The sequence below is a fragment of the Asparagus officinalis genome, chromosome 2 (assembly GCF_001876935.1).
Source record: "Asparagus officinalis chromosome 2, Aspof.V1, whole genome shotgun sequence".
Classification (NCBI taxonomy): domain Eukaryota; kingdom Viridiplantae; phylum Streptophyta; class Magnoliopsida; order Asparagales; family Asparagaceae; genus Asparagus; species Asparagus officinalis.
The window spans coordinates 903623-923054 of NC_033795.1; the positions used below are offsets into that span (position 1 = coordinate 903623).

A 19432-nucleotide genomic window follows, 5' to 3' on the forward strand; every position below is an offset into this window, starting at 1 on the left:
GCATGGCAGACAAGTAAAATGAGGTTCATGGTCGAGGATTCATGTGTATTAGATGACATTTTGGAAGGGGACATAAATAAATGCCCAATGAGGCAATGACCGTATTTCTGTGAGCACCATTATATGTTGCTGAATCCAATTTGTTTGTATCTTCTAACAAAATGTTCAATCAGTGGGGAAATGTGACATGTCATCAAAACTGGTCCTTGAGAACAGTGGGTTACAAGGATGTTTGGGGACAAAAATCAATATGGGGAATACTAGATGTGGACCAGCGAAGTCCTTTCAACCCAAAACAAAACCTGTTTAATAATTGGGCCATTACTAAACCTGAACCTGAGCTTATAAATGAATTAGCATTTAGACGTTTCAAAGAGCAATCTAGAATATATATACACATTTGTGCTTTTCCCTTATACCACTGCCTTGGTATCTTAGCTTCTTGGGCATATATGTTGAAAGAGACAAATTTATTGTTGGAAGTATGTCTTAGACATTTATCTCTAATATCGTGATGTCATATTAGCCAGTGAGAGACTGTAACCCTTCTCTCTGCAGGATGCTACAGACCTTAACTTCTGATAACATAAATCAGGAGGAGCATTGTTCCTTAATAAATACCTATTCTCCTAATTCGTACTTTGTATGACAAACATTTAAGTTGAAAACAGTTAATAGAAATTGTAGTGTGATATTGTCCAAGTACTTAAGAATAACTTCTCATGTGTCATTTTCAACTTACTAGGAATTTTCTAAAATGATTCAGTTTGTAGTAATATTTTGGTATTTCATAACTCTGATTAATCGCTTGTAATCAACAGAACTTCTTAGTAGGATGAAAGCGAGGATATCTACCTTGATCTGCATGTCCCGTGTTGGGTGCCTATTTTCGACAATGGTGTTTCGAGTATTGGATTTGTGCGCTCCTATTTGTTGACTATTTTTATCGTTTGATCAAAGTGAAGTATCACACTACTTGGTGAGTCATGTGAACCTTATGGACCTTAGTGCTTTAATACAGTGCCACAAATGTGTCGTCACATCATGTTTTGCATTTAACATCACTTAGGGCAGGATAATATCTCCCACGCATTGATTTGCATGTTGGATTAGGTTCCCAAAACTGGACTAGTTTTACTTCAGAACCTCTATTGCTGATCACTTCCAATCTAATTTAAGACCTCAAATCTTTGATGTTAAAATATTAATCATTAGTTTCTATCCAAGGCACATGTCTATGGCATATCAATTTGGCTTTCTTCATGTTTTTGAGGTAGATTGATGGCAATATACCTTTCACTTTGCTTACTCTTGTCGAAGTTAGCTCCGTGTTCTTCTGTCTTTAAGAGACTAAATTATGGAGACTTCAGTTAACACTGTTAACACTATAAAGCTGGAGAAACAATGAGATTAAGCAAAAATTATTAATGATTTCTTCATTAGAAAAAGCTGAATTTCGAAGTTGTTCTCTGGGCCTATTTATAGTCCAGCTAAAGTTTATACCGGTTTTTACAAAATTCAATAGTGAAATCTTCAAGTTCCAAACATCTTGACAGTAAACAATGGAAATGTTCCTCAACACAGCTGCATGAAACAAAATAATTCCTTGGCTGATCACGAAACTTGAGATAAAACTTCATTGTTTGTATTACCTTACCACATGCTTTTAGGAAAATGTTAATAGGTTTTTTTGAATATTCCTTGGAATTGTTATGGAACTCTGTTACTGATTAATATAGCTGAGCTTAATAAATATTAGATAAGCAAAGCTGGTTTAAAGATCAATCTGGAGCTCCTTGATGAGTTAGATTAAAAAGGCGAACATGTTTTACTGAGTTGAAGTCAGAGTGGTTTGTTCATGAACAACTTGCTTGGATGTATGGCTTAACCTGGTGCTACCAAGGACTAACTGTCAAAAATCGTTGTTCATGTAAGATTCTGGATTAAGGGCAGAAGACTAAAACATTTACTATTGGATATTGCATTGTTGCATGGTGCGAGCTCCAGAGCTAAACAACAGAAATTCTATATGATTGTGAGGAGACTATAATACACAGTCTCCATATCAAATCCTATCATGTTACGCTACTGTTAGACCAGCATTTAGCTCCTTTGGATTTCAACTGAAGCCTGCTTGACTTTTAGAAGCTCTATGAACCTTGTAATCCGTTATTTTCAATATTTCATAACCAGTAGCATTCTCTACAGGCATTCTGTGTTCATATGAATTAATTTGAGTAGTTTACTAATATCACTATCACTGCAAGGGTAGTAGCTTTTGCGGACGATTTATAGTTGTAGATGTTTATGTAATGCGTGGTGGAAAGCACATTTTGCCTCTAGTCTTATAGCTTTGAAAGTTTTCAAAAATATGTTTTGTTTATTCTTTTCCTAGAAATTATTATTTTGAATAGTTCAGGAACTTCAAAATCTCTTGTATGCTGATCAATGGTTTCAAAAAGAGTTGTTTTTTTTATTCATGCCCTTTAGGACACTTGATCCTTGATAATTGTGGTCATTTATACTGCAAATTTTCAACTAGGGGTAAAATTTATTCCTTTTCAGGGATTTCTTTGGAGCAGAGGAGCTTCTTCACTTTATCAATATCAGGTTCAGTAGAGTGTTTTTCCAGGGACTCAATTCGTTCATCTGGTAATTTTACTTTATTCTGTGACTTTAGAGCAACTCATTTCTGTCAGTTGATATATCAGGTTGGTCTTTCTGTTCTGATGCTGTAAACCCTGACTTCTTTTCTGCTAAACTTTGTCAAATTTATTTGGAGTAAGAATCCAAATTGTTTGAACCAAGAATTTATCAGTAGTCCAGATCCTTCAAAAATTTCTAGTTCTTTGTCCTATTTGTAAATCTATAGCCCACTTATAGCTAAAGCATGTTTGATAATTTAATGGCATTGTAGTTCATCATCTGAGGAAAATGGCTTCGTGCACGAGACTACCTCAAGACTTTAGCTGTGCCTCCTAAACAATGGCCTATAAGTGAACTATTTTGTCATAATTTTTATCAATATGAACTTATGACATTAGACTGGGTACAAAGGATGATCATTTATCAATTATGCTGTGGAATATATCTATAGTGGTATCAGCGAGATCTGATTGAAAAAACTGTGGCTATTCTGGAAAATAGTAGTTGGACATCTAAGACGATAATTTATTATGACGTAGAAATGGACATTTGGCTATTGACCTCACATCAATTGTTTATGTTGATACTGGTTTTTTATTGAAAAATTGCTGAAAGGACTCACAAGGTTTCTGAATTTTTATTCCTCTAAATTGAATAAGAATTTTATGGGCATTATGATTGGATTACATATTTTAGGCCTTATATCATTGGTCCTTTTGATGTGTGTTTATCAATATAGGTTGTTTTTCCTGATAATATTGCTCACCATCTAGCAGTTAACGAGCTATGTGGTAAAACTAAACCATCTGATTCTGTGCGTCTATTGAGATAGACATGTAAATCCTTTTCTTTGTTGACCACTTCTGATGTATGCTTCACATTATCAATTACTAGTTCATCTTCCCAATTCCAAGTTCAAGATCCTTAAGTGCATTACTCTTACTTTAGTCCCTTGCTACTAAAAAAAATCCTTCAATTTATCTATTATCTTTCTCGGTTACAAAGTTTATCTCACTTAGTCCCTTGCTACTAAATAAATCCTTCAATTTATCTATTATCTTTCTCGCTTACATAGCTTATCTTCCAAGCTCGAAACTGTCCTTGGTTAACAAGTAGTTCATACTTGGTTTTAATTATCTGCTTTATTTGCTTGTTATTTATTTCTCAAGTAGGCATCCGTGATGACTTCATTTTAGTTATCCTTGCACTATGATCCTCAGTGAAGATACTCTTGGGGAAGATATCGTCTGAGATGCCTGAATATACAAGTGTACACATAAATATACCAATATATTGTCATTAAAAAAAATTCTTTCTGTTTTTAGGGTTGTAATTTGACCCTTCATGGAGATAGGACCTCTTCATACATATAATGAAAATAGTAGTGTTTGAAAAAGCTTTATGAAACTCGGTTCAAAACTTTTTGCAGGGTAATCGCTTCGAAACTGATAAGTGAAGCTATTTATCCCTTGAAGCATCCGCTTCATCACTTTAACCATAACTAAAGTGTGTGCTTCACGCTACATGAAGCGCTTCTCTTTTGGGGCACACACTTCACACAAGGTAGGAGGATATAAAAGATTGTTTGACTAAAAATAAGATACATATCTTATAGTATAAGTGCAGCTTAATTTATTATGACTTGCATTAGTACTTAGCATATTTAATTCTTATTTACTAATCAAGACTTGAATGTATCTATATTAAATTTTTATACTTCTATATATGTTTTATAATATTTATAAATTAAAATATACTTAGCTCATCAGGCTTACGCCTCACGCTTTGAGGCTTACGCATTGCTTCATAAAAGGGTCTAATGCTTCGCCTTGCGCAGTTGTGCTTCCTCTTTTTTAAACGTTGGAAAATACTTATTTGTCACTTAAATACTTTTTTGATTTGCCGCTTTTCGGATAAAAACATTCACTTGTTTTATTCTTTATATTTTTCTGTTGGGCTTTGATTTTCTATCTTAACTCTTTCTTAGTCCTGATTCCTCTGCTTTACTATTTCCATTCTAAGACTCATTATTTCTGCTAAATTATTGTAGCTAGTCTGTGGCACTGTGCATAGAAATAGATAGGTACTCACTTGACAACTAGTCATGCAGGGGTCTTAAAGGAATTCTGAAAAAGTGTTAGTGGTTCCTTTAAAAAGGTAGCAGGTTTAGGAGAATATGATTGACATATCAAGGGTTACATATCTCCTTGTTTTCTTTTCATATGCAAGCCGTTTTGGACATTTGGGCATGTTTTAACCGTGTTGTATGTGATAATAAAATCAATTGGGAGCCTATGTGTTGAGTTTGTGCAAAAGATCCACCAATATTTATGGTGATGGTTTGCACTGGAATTTCTATCTTTGAACAAGCAACGCTTTTCCCTATACCTTGTATGCGAGCTGCATATTGATTTTCTGTTTATTTTATGTTAATGAAAACACATTCAGCTGCATGATCTTTTTAGTAGATAATGAAAAATGCTCTAATGAAGTGTATATTAGCATGCCATGAGCCTTCAACTTTCATGCAAACATGCTAAATGTCAATATTTGAGTGCAAGGAAGAAGTGTGTTTATCCATTTTTCTAGTAGCAAACCTACCATGTGTATGGGGGTGAAAGTTGATCGAATAGTAATCCAATATGTCACTGTGTTAGTAACTATTAGCTCAAATTTGGTTTGGAAAAGCATTTATGAGAAATCAAATACTTTTATTCATATTGTAAAATTTTGGCATTTATTTTGATACTTTTGTTTTATTAAATATTCCCTTTATATGTGATCCTTTGTGCTCTATGTTATTATGCAGATATGTTAAGATCAATTTTGATTCTCATATATTTTTTTCCCAACGTGTATACTGATCTTGAGAGAGAGAGAGTTTCAATCTCTCTTTCTCGATAGATCTTTCTCAAATTGATTTTTATTCCATGCTATTATTTTGAATAACATCCAATATTAATTTAAGAGTCAGATTCAAGATTGTAAACAAGTACAAACTACAAAGACAAACACCTCAAATTTTATTTGAATTCTGGTGTAATCCTCATTCAAGGTAATTCTACTTGCTTGACAAAAGATTCACCTAGGTGATGTATTTGTCAGTAACTACTTACCATTTATGCAAGTGTATTTGCAAGCAAAGGTTCATTAGTATGCTTCTGTTGTTGCACAAAAAATGACACAAAGGAGTTTGAAGACTACACTGATGCATGCGCACAGTGTCAGTTCATTATCCACAAGGACCACAAGGGAGTTTGAAGACTATGCTGATGCATATGTACAATGTTAGTACATTATCCTGATTTTTCCATCTTGTTTTGATTTTTACATTCTGCATCACAGATAGTTTTCTTTTCCACTTTCTTTTTGTCTTTTTTTAGTTTTTGTTGTGCAGAAAGCTGCTTCCCCAACAGAAAGGAGTTTTAAAGACTTGCAAATATAACGTGCAGAGGACTTGACAGCAGCATGTTCTTGGAGGTTAATTCTGTATGCCCATCATGCAGTTCTCCTTTTTTTTCCTTTTCCTTTTATTTCTTTGTAGTCTTGAGAAAATTTTATCATTGTGAACTAGTTTTCTTGGATGTTGCCATCTAATTATCGATCACATAAAGCTTATGAATGTATACTGTTGTACTGAAGGTTTTAGTCGTTTGACTATGTTCTCAGTTTCGAATGACAAGGCATAAATATTCTGCAAGCCATGAATCTATTTTTCCAGGAAATATGCCCCTTTATTACACTGTTTTTGTGGGCTTTATCAACTTTGTGATGTAATCTTTCATATGGGTGAATAAATTTACACAGGTTGCTTTGTTGGAATCTTAAAATGTTATGTGTTACCACATTTATATTGATTGTTTTAATACTATGCGACGACTTCCTGCTTTCTAGTGCGGTTCTCGTTTTTATAGCATGTACTGTCACGCCCGTGATTAGCAATGTCTTGTAAAAGGGGTATTATATGCAAAAAGGCAGATAAACATGCGTACAGTCCTTTTTTGCATCCTAGTTTTCTACTGTTCTTTACTTCCTACTGTCGTCTATGTTTATTTTGCTCGACTTTGATATGCCATAGGTTTATAAGCGATCAGTTTTATTACAAACCCCTGTTCTTGATCCTTTGATAGAAGTATCTCAAACTTTATTCTTAGTGATTTGGAAGTGGTTGAGTTACCTTGATGCTTGATAGAATGCCCAATTTTGGTGCAAGAAAGGGTTATTCTTCACGCATTCAGTCAAGCAAGCTTAAACTTTCGACTACGAAAACACTGTATGCTTCAGTTCTTCATGCATTCAGCAAGCGGGCACAAGTGAGCGCAGAGATAAAGACCAATAAGAATTCCAACTGTTTCCTCCAAGGTGCAGAAGCACGTGACCCCCTTCTCCGACAAAATCGCAATTCCCGTTTCATCTTTAACTCTGTCATTACGCATCATAATTAACAAACTTGCCTTATTTTATTTACCTCTTTCACTTAGGGTGTGTTTGTTTCACTCTTTTTATGGAATAGGAATTGGATCTGACCGGAGCATCACTGTAAATAAAGGTTTCTTTATATATCCTATTCCTTAGTTTGGTTCATAACAATTTTATAGATTTCAAAATCTATAAAGTTGGAAAATATGAGGGGTTTTATGGAAATCCAAATCCAATGGGTTTGGCTGGAATTTGGTGAAAAAACTGACACATCCCCATACCTATTCCTATTCCCTTTCTCTTTGTTTTTCGTAACCCGCCTCTTCACAAACCCTAAATCTGGTTTTCGTCCTTCTCCTGCTAATCATCTCTCGCCTCTTCTCAATCATCTTCGCGCCTCTTCTCGAATCGTTCTTCGATTTCTTTTTCAAAGACGAGGCTCTGGATCGAACTCTATTGTCGATTGTTGGCTTCAATTTCTGTCGGTGGGTTCAGTGGGTTGCTGTCAGTTGGGTTTGTTGCTTTAGTTTTCAGCTTCGATCTTGAGCTCATTTCTTCGATTTCGAGGTTTGATCCCAAAAAATTAATCTTTGATTTCGAGCTCCTTTCTTCGATCTTGTTGCTTCGGTGAGTTGTTGTCGGTGGGTTCGGTGGGTTTGATTTCGAGCTTCGATTTCTCGGTTGGTAGCTTTGGTTTGTTGCTTCGATTTTCAGCCTTGAATTACCCCCTTGGTAGTTGAAGATATAAATCTATAACTCGTTTTTTACAAAAATTAATTTATGATCATGGATGGTTATTTGTCATAGTTGATTTTGTAGTGGATGTTTGATAATTTAGAGCTTCATTGCTTCGGTTATTTATCACAGTTGATCATGGATGATTATAAATTGGTTATTTAATATATGAATTAGTAATTTCGTTTTAAGATTGCAATATATGAATTGGTTGTTTCATTTGAAAATAGATTTGTGGATATTTAGATATTTTGTTTTAAAATTTTATTATATGTATTAGTTATTTAATTATTTTTAATCTGGAATAAGTGGAAATATTAAGTTCTAGATGTATGCTAATTTTACAATGGATGTAGATGGATACCGTAGATGAAGAACAATTAAAGAGGATGTGTGCTAATACATATGTTTCTTTCGTGATCACTATAATAACTTGTCTTCTGAGAATGCGTGCTAAGCTCCTTTGATTTTGTTGCTATCGGATGGAGCTTGTGAAGCTCCTTTGGTTTGGCTATGTTACTGTCGGTTTTGATGATCATACATGAGCTTGTGTTGCTCGTTTTGTGCGGTTTTGTTGCTGTCAGTTGATAAATTGCTGGAGCTTATGATGCTCCATAGTTGATATTTAGCAATGATGATTAGCGTTTACTAAGAATGCAATTTAACTTACGGCATTTATTATGTTCAAATGAGGCAATATGTGATGAGATTGCATCCTACATTGAAATGACAATGTTTAGGTGAGGCAATCCATCATTAGAATGCAATCTACAATAACCCTGTAAGTTATAGGTGGGGCATTCAATTTTGACAAAATGACATATTCCTGAGTCGTACAATATCAACTAGATTTTTAATGATAGTTTACTCAATTCCTATAAAAAATTTCATTACAATATCAATAGTTTTTGCAAACACAAGTACATGACATGCGGTTTATAATAATTAAAATAATACAAAATACCACTAGTAAAATTGCTGAAAATTCCCAAGCTAGTAGTTGTTTTTTGACAAGTTTCAATTCTTTCTTCAGCCTCTTTGATTTCAAAAAATACTTATCTCCAAACCTATTTTCTTTGACAAATTGGTTTCCTTAGTTGCTTATTTCTCCTCCTTCATGAGCCTATTAAAAAAATGCATTCTTTATTTGGGTATTTTGCACACCCCCAATAATATCTCCCCTTATTTTTACCATTCTTGCACACTTTTATGGGTGTTTGGAGATTGCAATCACACCAAACTTTAAAATTTTAGGGTATTCTTTTGATATCATATTGTTGGAGGGGAGGAAACTTACAAACTATGAGAATTTTAAAAAAGTGGCAAGAATGAGGGATACATTGGCACCATGAGCCCTCAATCCACATTTATAGCCTCTAAGACCTTAGAACTAGTTGTTGCTATAGTGTTTTTTTCGGTTTTGAATTTTGGTAAACTAGTAAGATTACCTAAACTTCTTACTTAAATATTTTGTTCACTAGTGAGTGGTAAGAATATCTAAGATGTTCTCACCATTTATCCTAAAATTTTCTCATTCCAAACCAAACTAAAGAATAGGAATTAGAGAGTTTCTATAAAGTTGAATTCTATATTTTCATGTTATGAAACAAACATAGAAATGTAAAAAATAAGATTCCACAATATTCCATGACAACATAAAATTGTCCTTAATTTTGTTATAGATTAGGTAGGAATTAATAAAAAACATCATTTTCCTAATCCTATTCTTTCTCACTATTGAACCAAACACACACTTACCCCACTTACCCATTTTCGTCATTTTCGCTCCCACGTGCGACGCACTCATTCCCAATTCAAAATTCAAAATTTCTCTCTCATCAAACCGTTGCTCCTCCCACCTTTTCCCAAGCAAAATCTCAGCCCTCTATTTTCACGCAGAATCTCAAAAAGATAGAGTTCCTTGTATTTCTTAAAAAGATTATAGGAAAAGTTTTGAGTTCTCAAAAGTACAAGTTTTCTTGTTTTTTGTATTTTGCTTGTTTGGTTCAAAACAAGAAAATGGGGCCTATTACTTTATAGAAATGTCAAGTTTTCCTTTTCTTTTGTTGGTTACATATGCCAAATTTATAGAAAAGTGTCAACTACCATATTTATCACTTTATAACGGCTAGTTTAACGACTAGTTTTGTATTCTCGACTCTTATAAAATCATTCTATTCTTAACCATCCATGAACACAAAATTTTCACAATTGAAAAGCATGAGTAAGAGTGTTAGAGACCGCGGTGACTCATCAAGTTCATCAAATACAAATGTATGTATTTTGGTTAGGAAAATCTACAAATTCTATTAATATTTTTCGAATGACAGAGTCTATTTTTTCTTTTTTGTAATCAGCATGCTCGGAAAATACCACATAAACCAACATATGAAGAATTAATATTAGTTTGATATTTTCATGAAGAAATTTGGCTTAGCTAATGGTGTTTTATCAAAATTGATTGCCTCAACTGAAACGTACAAGTTCACGTAGATTGCGTTCCAATAACGTAGTAAAGAACGCCTTATCTTATTATGAACACTGTAAATTAGTTTGCAATCTTATTTAATTGATCTTCATCATTGCCAAAAGCAAGAACTCAACATAGAGCTAAACAAGCTCAAAATCATATTTGTAACAGAAAAAAAAGAACAGTCGCAACAGCTCGACATCGAGCACAAGTATCAACCCAAAAGTACACAACATAGAGCTAAACAAGCTCAAAATCAGATTTGTAACAAAAAAACCAGCTGCAACAGCTCGACAACGAGCACAAGTATCAACCCAAAAGTCCACAACATAGAGTTAAACAAGCTCAAAATCAGATTTGTAACAAAAAAACAGCCGCAACAGCTCGACATCGAGCACAAGTATCAACCCAAAAATCCACAACATAGAGCTAAACAAGCTCAAAATCAGATTTGTAACAAAAACAGCCGCAACAGCTCGACAACGAGCACAAGTATCAACCCAAAGTAATCGACTAAAAAAATCAAATTCCACAATTGAAAAATTAACAGAATAATCAAGGATAAAAAAGGGGGGTTTAGAGGTTTATTTTTATGCCTCAATAGCCTCAAATAACCGAGGAACGCCGAGGAACCCAAAGTAACACTAAGAACACCGAGGACGAGAGCTCGAGGTAAGGAAATTTCGAGCCCTGGAATCATATTTGGGGGCGGGAACAAAGGGTGAAGCCCTAGAACGCCGACGACGAACGAAGGAGGATGGAATGAGTTTGGGGGCGGGGATAACCATCGACGAGAGCTCGATGTAAGGAAACCTCAATCGCTCAAGACTGGTTTGGGGGCGGGAACGAAGGGCGAAGCCCTAGAACGTCGACGAACGAAGAGTTGAAGCGGGAGAATGAATTTGGGGGCGGGTACGAATGAGGATGCTCTAGGATTTTTCCGACTTATGGTGGCCAAAAGAAATGTTTTCCGCTCAATTGGGGCAGTGAAAATATGGGTACGGGTAAGTTAAATAATATTATAATGGGTGTGTCATATTTATGAGTGTTTTTCACTTTTTTATATTAGTGGAAAATATTTTTTTTGTAAATTTGTACAGTTTTTTGTATTTTACCGAAATTTTTTTGTACGGTTAAAGGTTGAACCAAACACAATTTATTGAAATAGTGAAAAAAATTATTTATGAAACTTCTACTGTGTCAAAACAAAAATTTTCTATAACCAAACAACCCCTCACTCTTCCCCCTCGCTCGCCCAAATTCTCTCTCTGTCCTCCTTAAAAAACCCTAACCCTAACCCTAATCCAAGTTCTTCGAGAAAAATGAGAGAGATCCTTCACATCCAAGGCGGCCAATGCGGCAACCAGATCGGTGCCAAGTTCTGGGAGGTCGTATGCGCAGAGCACGGCATCGATTCCACCGGCCGATACACCGGCGACTCAGATCTGCAGCTTGAGCGGATCAACGTCTACTACAACGAGGCGAGCTGCGGCCGCTTCGTTCCTCGCGCTGTTCTAATGGATCTGGAGCCGGGGACGATGGACTCGATCAGATCTGGGCCCTACGGCCAGATCTTTAGGCCCGATAACTTCGTGTTTGGGCAGAGCGGAGCGGGAAATAACTGGGCCAAGGGGCACTACACCGAGGGGGCGGAGTTAATTGATTCGGTTCTTGATGTTGTGAGGAAGGAGGCCGAGAATTGTGACTGTTTGCAAGGTATAATGCTCTCATTCACTAGATCTGTAGAGTTTTTGCTGTTTGATGCTTAGATCTGCAAGTGTTCTTGTAGCGAATCATTAAATAATTAATGTTGTACTGCGGTTTTTCCTGTATATGAGCAGATACATGAGATATGCTGTTCTAGATAATTTTTGAGTAGCTATTCACTAAAATTTTGACGTGTGCTAACCTTAATATGTTGATTTTAGTGTGTTATGTTTTTATCTAGATCTGCTGGATCTTAGTACGTATTATTTCAGGAAGAAAACCTAGGAGTTGTAGGGTGAAGACTAAAGCCTAATAGGAGGAATTTTCAAAACCAACCCCTTTACACTTTTATTTGTAAAAAACGACCCGTTTCAAAAAAAAATTTCAAAAACCGACCTGGTTTCAACCCTGGCGCTGAAACAGGTCGATTTTTGAAAATTTTTATCCGAAACTTCACGGGAGTTCAACTCCCGTGAATTCAACTCCCGTGAAGTTTAGCATATTTTTAAACTTCACGGGAGTTGAACTCCCGTGAAGTTTAATTTCTTGAATAAACTTCACGGGAGTTGAACTCCCGTGAAGTTTTTTAAGTTGAACAAACTTCATGGGAGTTCAACTCCCACGGGAGTACAACTCTCGTGAAGTCTGTTGGGAGAGCAAAAACTCCACGGGAGTTGAACTCCCGTGGAGTTACATGCTCATTTCCAGAAACCTGAAAAGAGCTAGAATTGTAACTGTGCACACAATTCTACATTGATACAAGTTTATATTTTCCTGTTAACAATAATTGATCTCATATACAATGAATTCACACAATTCTACATTGATACAAGTTTATATTTTCCTGTTAACAATAATTGATCTCATATACAATGAATTACAACAATATGAATCAATAATTCAACCGAAATGGAGCACGAACAATACTCACAAAGAGCCTGTTAACAATAATTGAGCTCATATACACTGAATCTCAACACTATATACATAATTCAACCAAAATGCAAAATAGAGCACGAATCAAACAATACTCACAAATAGTACATATATAAGCAATATCAAATCCAAAAAAGTATAGTATTTGAAAATTCATAAAAGTTAGAAAATTCGCATGTGAAAGGTGTTGGTCTCTGCCCACCTACTCTTACACCTGAACGTGAATTAAGCTTCCAAGGACAATTCGCATTCCCGTCATGGTGTCCACCAAGATCTTCGTCTTCATCATCTTTGCGATAAAAACAAACCGCATTATAGCTTGTTGTGTTATTTTTTATTGGTCTAAACTTGACATTTTTTACAATGACATACAAGCGAAGCGCATGGATCAATTTCTCCTTACTTTCATAAAGATCTCCCTTCATGAATGAGAAGTCATCGTCCTGTGTATTATCACCGCTATTAGTGCTAATAGGAACACTTTTCATCATGGAGTTATCAATCCATTCTTCTTCTTGAAGTTCATCGGGCGACGGATCCTCTAAGATGACATACTCATTATTAGTATAACATCCGTTAATGTGTTGGTTGTCCCCTTCATCACGATCTATCAACGTCATGCTATTAATTTGTAAGCCGTCTTCTTCATCATTATTCTCGGATTCGACATTTGCATTATCTTCTTGAACTCCCATGTTAGTATCGAAAGCATTTGAAGTGCCCACAAATGAAGGACCGCTCATGTATTGTGATTGTGTCTAACCTTCATCTTGTTGAGGAGATAAAAAGCCGACGGAATCAACTTCAAGGTCCTTCAACATGCGGGAGTACATTCCGTTGTTATTCAACGATTTGTCCAAATTCCTCTGATGTTTTTCAATGAATAATTCGACAGAACGCTTCTCGTCGCGTAAGACTCCAATGAGATCCATATCATAGTCACTTGTTCTGTTCTTCATAACAGGATAATTGCAAATAACATTGAGGTGATATTCACGTGAGTTGGTTAATGTAAGTTTGTGTAATTCATTAACCAACTCATCGAAGGTACATGATTTTGTTATAAACAACGGTCTCGTCGCACCTCCTTCATAAACGGGCATATTATTTTTGAGATAGTTAATCTTCCCATCATACGAACACAAAATTACTATTCGATCGTTCATCATTATCTCTGAAGAGTAAAACATTCAAGATAAATATTACACAAAAAAACTTTAGAAATTAACTGTTACTTACCATTAAATCCTATATCAATTTTAGAAAACCATAATTTTACCCAAATTCATATATTGATATTCCTAAATATGTAGTAACACTAATTTTTTACATTTTTGACAATTCCCCCTCTAAATCCACTAAATTATTTAAATTTTCTTCACAAAAATCATAAACAATCCACAATTAATTTCTAAAATATAATTTTTTTTACATGAGATCACCACGAAATAGTGCGAATATACAAGAAATAAAGAAAAAAAATTAGATGAATTTACCTACAATTTGTCGATGCCCTAATATACGGTGAACTCCGGCGACAACGACGGCGAGAGCGATCAACTCCGGCGGGATAGGGACTGGCGGTCGAGGTAGGCAGGCCAAAACTCCACGGGAGTTCAACTCCCGTGGAGTTGCAGGTGAAAACTGCCAGAGAATCGATCTCTGGCAATTGGGGACTGTAACTCCACGGGAGTTCAACTCCCGTGGAGTTTTTGCTCTCCCAACAGACTTCACGGGAGTTGAACTCCCGTGAAGTTTGTTCAACTTAAAAAACTTCACGGGAGTTCAACTCCCGAAGTTTATTTAAGAAATTAAACTTCACAGGAGTTGAACTCCCGTGAAGTTCAAAAATATGCTAAAGTTCACGGGAGTTGAACTCCCGTGAAGTTTCGGATAAAAAATTTCAAAAACCAACCTGGTTTCAGCGCCAGGGCTGAAACCAGGTCGATTTTGAATTTTTTTTTTTTTTTTTTGGAAACGGGTCGTTTTTTGCAAATAAAAGTGTAAAGGAGTTGGTTTTAAAAATTTGTCCAAACCTAATACCTAAAAACTGGATCTACAGTTTTTGGTGCGTAGTGCTTAGATCTGGAGGTGTTTGAGTAGCTAATCTTAAATGAATTGTTTTTTTAATAGATCTTTGAGTACTCTCTCTTAAGATGTTTGATCATGTTGTTTCATATTTCAAGTTTATTGGATTTTAGTTTGACCTGTCGTTATTTAGCAAACAGTTCGTTACATTATCACTACACGTTTCAGGAGAGCGGCAGGGTGTTGATGTAGCGATTTTGATATGGTTCATTGTTATCTAATGTTTTACTAGTTTACAAGGTTTTGATCCGTTCATGTTAGCTGTAGCAATTTTGGAATAGTTTGTCTCAAGATGTTGATGCGTTGTTCACTGACATACCTAGCTTTTGATCTTATTTTATGATGTTGTTAAGGGTCTACGTATGCAGTTTTGTACTTTAAATAATTAGGTGTATGATATCATAAATTATATTGTGTTTTATGATTTTGAACTAACATACCTAGAGATCTGTAGCTTTGCGTCTATGGTATACAAATCTGCTCTTTTTTTATTGGAGTCCTTCAGCTCCTTCATGTTTAATATTGTACCTCTTTTAGTTCAGCTTTTGTATGTAACTTTCAACAATTTTAGTGGGGTTTTATTTAGTTTAAATTGTGGAAAGCTGTTCGATGCCAACGAGCTGAATACATGTTTACTTTTATTCTGCTTATACTAATTAAAACTTCATTCTAAAAAAAAAGTTTAGGGTTCCAAGTCTGCCACTCCCTTGGAGGAGGAACAGGTTCGGGAATGGGAACCCTGCTGATCTCCAAGATCAGAGAAGAGTACCCCGATAGAATGATGCTCACCTTCTCCGTCTTCCCCTCTCCCAAGGTCTCAGATACGGTTGTTGAGCCTTACAATGCAACATTATCAGTTCACCAACTTGTTGAGAATGCTGACGAGTGTATGGTCCTCGACAATGAAGCTCTTTATGACATTTGCTTCAGAACTCTCAAGCTCACCACACCCAGCTGTAAGCAACAAAACCCCCCTTCACATCCATCACTTCTCTTACTTTGTTGTTATAGCACTTAACTTCATGTTGTTGTTCATCAACAGTTGGAGACTTGAACCACCTGATATCTGCAACAATGTCTGGTGTAACCTGCTGCCTGAGGTTCCCTGGTCAGCTTAACTCTGATCTCCGGAAGCTGGCTGTTAATCTGATCCCCTTCCCTCGTCTTCATTTCTTCATGGTGGGTTTTGCTCCCTTGACCTCCCGTGGGTCCCAGCAATACCGTGCCCTCACAGTCCCCGAGCTCACCCAGCAAATGTGGGATGCAAAGAACATGATGTGTGCTGCTGACCCAAGGCACGGGAGGTACCTTACTGCATCTGCCATGTTCAGAGGCAAGATGAGCACCAAAGAAGTAGATGAACAGATGATCAATGTGCAGAACAAGAACTCTTCATACTTTGTTGAGTGGATCCCCAACAATGTCAAGTCTACTGTTTGTGATATTCCCCCCACCGGCTTGAAGATGGCTTCTACCTTCATTGGGAACTCGACTTCGATTCAGGAAATGTTCAGGAGAGTCAGCGAGCAGTTCACTGCTATGTTCAGGAGGAAGGCTTTCTTGCATTGGTACACAGGGGAAGGGATGGATGAGATGGAGTTCACTGAGGCCGAGAGCAACATGAATGATTTGGTTTCCGAGTACCAGCAATACCAGGAGGCTACTGCTGATGAAGAAGAGTACGAAGATGAAGAGGGTGAAGAAGAGACGTATGAGCAGTAACTCAACCAAAACAGTGTGGCTGCAACTTCCAGTTGCCGGTTTATGCTGTAACTGAATGACATGACTTTAGGTGTAACTTCGTTTCAATTAAGTACTGTTGTATGATTGGTAGTGGTCTAGTACTGGCAGTTTTTAGTTTCTTGTGGTTATGTTTTTGAGCTAGACTGTTGGCTGGGTGTGGCAAATATGCGTTGAAATTGGCACAAGTATTTGGATTTGTTCTGGATTGGGAATGAGAAATTGGTTACTGCTTTTCGTCATTTTGAAAAATTTCCTTATGTTGGAATGTTATTCACTTTCTGAATCTGTTTCTTTATTTCAGGGAATTCTCATTTCTGATTCTATTTTTTTTTTTTTCCTTCTGGAAGTTATCATTGCTAGAAGTGATACTGACTTTTTGTTCTCAGCTTTTAATTATTTCTTCCGAATGGCAAAGTGTTTTGCTGAAGTCTTTATATTCTGATATTTTTGTTTCGGTGGATATAGTATTATCTGCTGATTTCTATTTGAGTTCTTATAAGGTGCTGGCGTTTATGTGCAGAAACAAGTTAGTTCGTGTCCGAAGCTTGCTAAATTTTCCATTGCGTCCGGTCTTAAATGTTTTGCCGCTGTTTAAATATATACAGGAATCAGAGTAGCAGTCAGGTTTAACCTGGATTTTTTCTGCTTATTACAATCTTATACTTCTACTTGAATAACAACTTGAACAGTCATTCTGCAGCTGTGCAGACTTTATCGAGCCTGGATGCAAATTTGTGTTTTGCGGCTTTTCCCCTTCGTTATTACCGCAATGTATTTCCCAGAAAATGCGGCAACTCTTTAACAATTTGTTAAACCAATATCAGCCGATAAAAAAGATGCGAAGTAGTTATTAACAAGTTATTAACAAGGTGTTAATTACACATCTTCAATATTACTGATGGATACCTATTTTGGCAGCAGACAACAAGAGCGGAGCTCTAAACTTACGACCTAAAAAGCCTGTTACGGCGACAGATTGATGTTCAGAAAACTTCCACCTATTGTCACAACAACCGTTGCAAAATATAGTTAATGGTTACGAATTACAAAGATCATCGATCAATTTCTAAGCTGGATGCAAACTGCTATATATCAACCGCCCAAAAATAGCCCAGGTTCTCTGACCGCTCTCCTCCCTATAAACCGCACGCGCTATATTAATCAAACCTCTGATCCTCCGTTGCTCATTAGTTTCCACAACAAACACCCGCTTTTAGCCCTCGAAAATTTCCGACACCCAACAAACAAAAACAATTCGGGATAAAAGAGATTAGGAGAACGAACGAGATCATTCCGCACCTCGGCTCCCCTCAAAATTTTGCATGATGCCCTCCCCCCTCCTCCTCGTCTCCCTCTCTCTCCTCCTTCCGTCAGCCCTCGGTTTGTGCATTTATGAATCCCAATTACGGATCCATTTTTATCTACCGTGACTTGTGATCTTTTAGCGGTTAGTTAGTTACGTATATATAAATTTTGTGCGTTACAGCTGCTGCTGACGTAATCTGCGAGAATTTACCAAAAAACCAGTGCGCGTTCGCCGTCTCCTCATCGTCCAAACGATGCATACTGGAGAGCTACCGAGGCGTCGGTGCGCAGACAGAGTACGAGTGCGGGACCTCAGACATCGGCGTCGCGCGAATCTCCGCTCACGTCGAGACCGACGAGTGCATCAACAGTTGCGGGGTGGACCGCAACTCGGTGGGAATCTCGTCGGATTTGCTTACGGAGCTTCGGTTTCTGGATAGATTGTGCTCGCCTGAGTGCTTCCAGCGTTGCGCCAACATTATTGATCTCTATTACAATCTTGCTGCTGCTGAAGGTAGAGCAAATTTGGTTTGTTTTCGGTTTATTTTGTTAAATAATTATGCCTTATTTTGTTTCGTTTTTCAATTTTTTGTTTATGTTTAAATTGAGTGCGAATTATGTAATCTAATAAGTCAAAGGAGACCTTCGTGTTTGATTCTTTACTAGTTTTTATACACGCCCATTGCACATGGTTAAATAATTTGCAAATCTCTTTTCTAATGGTTTGAATGAACCATTTTGTAACAAATCATCTAATTCTTTTCAATTTCTAATCGTTCTTTCAGAAGAAGATAGTTCTATAACATTTCATTAACAAATATAAAGTAGATTACATAATATGCATTTAAATGTACTTAATTTTTTTATGTTAGCAGTGGATCTAATTATGTTATGTAAACAGGAACACCTCTTCCTGAACTTTGCCAGGCCCGCCAGTTCGGTGCAGCTTCTGGGCCTACTAATAGTCCGGTCTCTAGTCCAATAGGTTCTCCAAACGCAAGCCCAAAATACAACCCAATGGGCTCTCCTAAGGCCAGTCCAACTGAGAGCTCATTAGGCTCTCCCAAAGCAAGCTCAATTGGCAGCCCATCGGGTCCTCCAAAAGAAAGCCCTAAAGCTAGCACGTTGGCCTCCCTGAAAGCCAGCCCAACTGACAGCCCATTGGACACTCCGACCAACAAACCAATTAGCAGCCCGTTGGACTCAGCAGAAGATGATAGTGCTTCCGAGGCTCCTGCTATTGATGATGGAGATGGTGCGGATCCTGAGCAGGATGACAATGACGTGATTGCTTAAGTCCCAATATTGGTTATTTTCAATTATGATGCACAATGTTTATACATGATATGTATTATTGTAATTATATGAATATTAATGATTTAA

The 19432-nt window shown here is 36.6% G+C and overlaps 3 protein-coding genes across 8 annotated transcripts in view; all 3 read left to right on the top strand.

Annotated features, from left to right (window-relative positions):
* The window catches only part of LOC109829804 (alpha/beta-gliadin A-III-like), a 15054-nt gene extending 8683 nt beyond the window's left edge, over window positions 1-6371 (top strand). For 4 of the 6 annotated variants that reach the window (XM_020396845.1, XM_020396844.1, XM_020396849.1 and 1 more), the window contains 2 exons: window positions 822-979; window positions 2566-6371. The gene's annotated coding sequence lies outside the window, so the exon portion shown is untranslated. The remainder of the gene's footprint in view (window positions 1-821; window positions 980-2565) is intronic. The other 2 variants (XM_020396847.1, XM_020396846.1) reach the window with 2 other exon arrangements.
* Window positions 11593-16983, top strand: LOC109829805 (tubulin beta-8 chain). The gene is made up of 3 exons (XM_020396850.1): window positions 11593-11986; window positions 15688-15957; window positions 16044-16983. Exons 1-3 carry the CDS (start codon window positions 11593-11595, stop codon window positions 16721-16723), a joined length of 1344 nt encoding a protein of 447 aa, XP_020252439.1. The 3' UTR covers window positions 16724-16983.
* On the top strand, window positions 17999-19432 carry LOC109829806 (probable G-protein coupled receptor 152). The gene is made up of 3 exons (XM_020396851.1): window positions 17999-18124; window positions 18231-18563; window positions 18951-19432. The coding sequence occupies exons 1-3, from the start codon at window positions 18067-18069 to the stop codon at window positions 19343-19345; spliced, it is 786 nt and encodes a 261-aa protein (XP_020252440.1). The 5' UTR covers window positions 17999-18066; the 3' UTR covers window positions 19346-19432.

Excerpts from the sequence above, each read along its gene's own strand:
- LOC109829806 (XM_020396851.1), top strand. The coding sequence starts at position 18,067 with ATGATGCCCTCCCCCCTCCTCCTCGTCTCCCTCTCTCTCCTCCTTCCG. Across the intron at positions 18,125-18,230 it reads CCTCCTTCCGTCAGCCCTCG|CTGCTGCTGACGTAATCTGC; the intron begins GTTTGTGCATTT and ends TGTGCGTTACAG. Across the intron at positions 18,564-18,950 it reads CAATCTTGCTGCTGCTGAAG|GAACACCTCTTCCTGAACTT; the intron begins GTAGAGCAAATT and ends TTATGTAAACAG.
- LOC109829805 (XM_020396850.1), top strand. The coding sequence starts at position 11,593 with ATGAGAGAGATCCTTCACATCCAAGGCGGCCAATGCGGCAACCAGATC. Across the intron at positions 11,987-15,687 it reads GAATTGTGACTGTTTGCAAG|GGTTCCAAGTCTGCCACTCC; the intron begins GTATAATGCTCT and ends AAAAAAGTTTAG. Across the intron at positions 15,958-16,043 it reads CAAGCTCACCACACCCAGCT|TTGGAGACTTGAACCACCTG; the intron begins GTAAGCAACAAA and ends GTTCATCAACAG.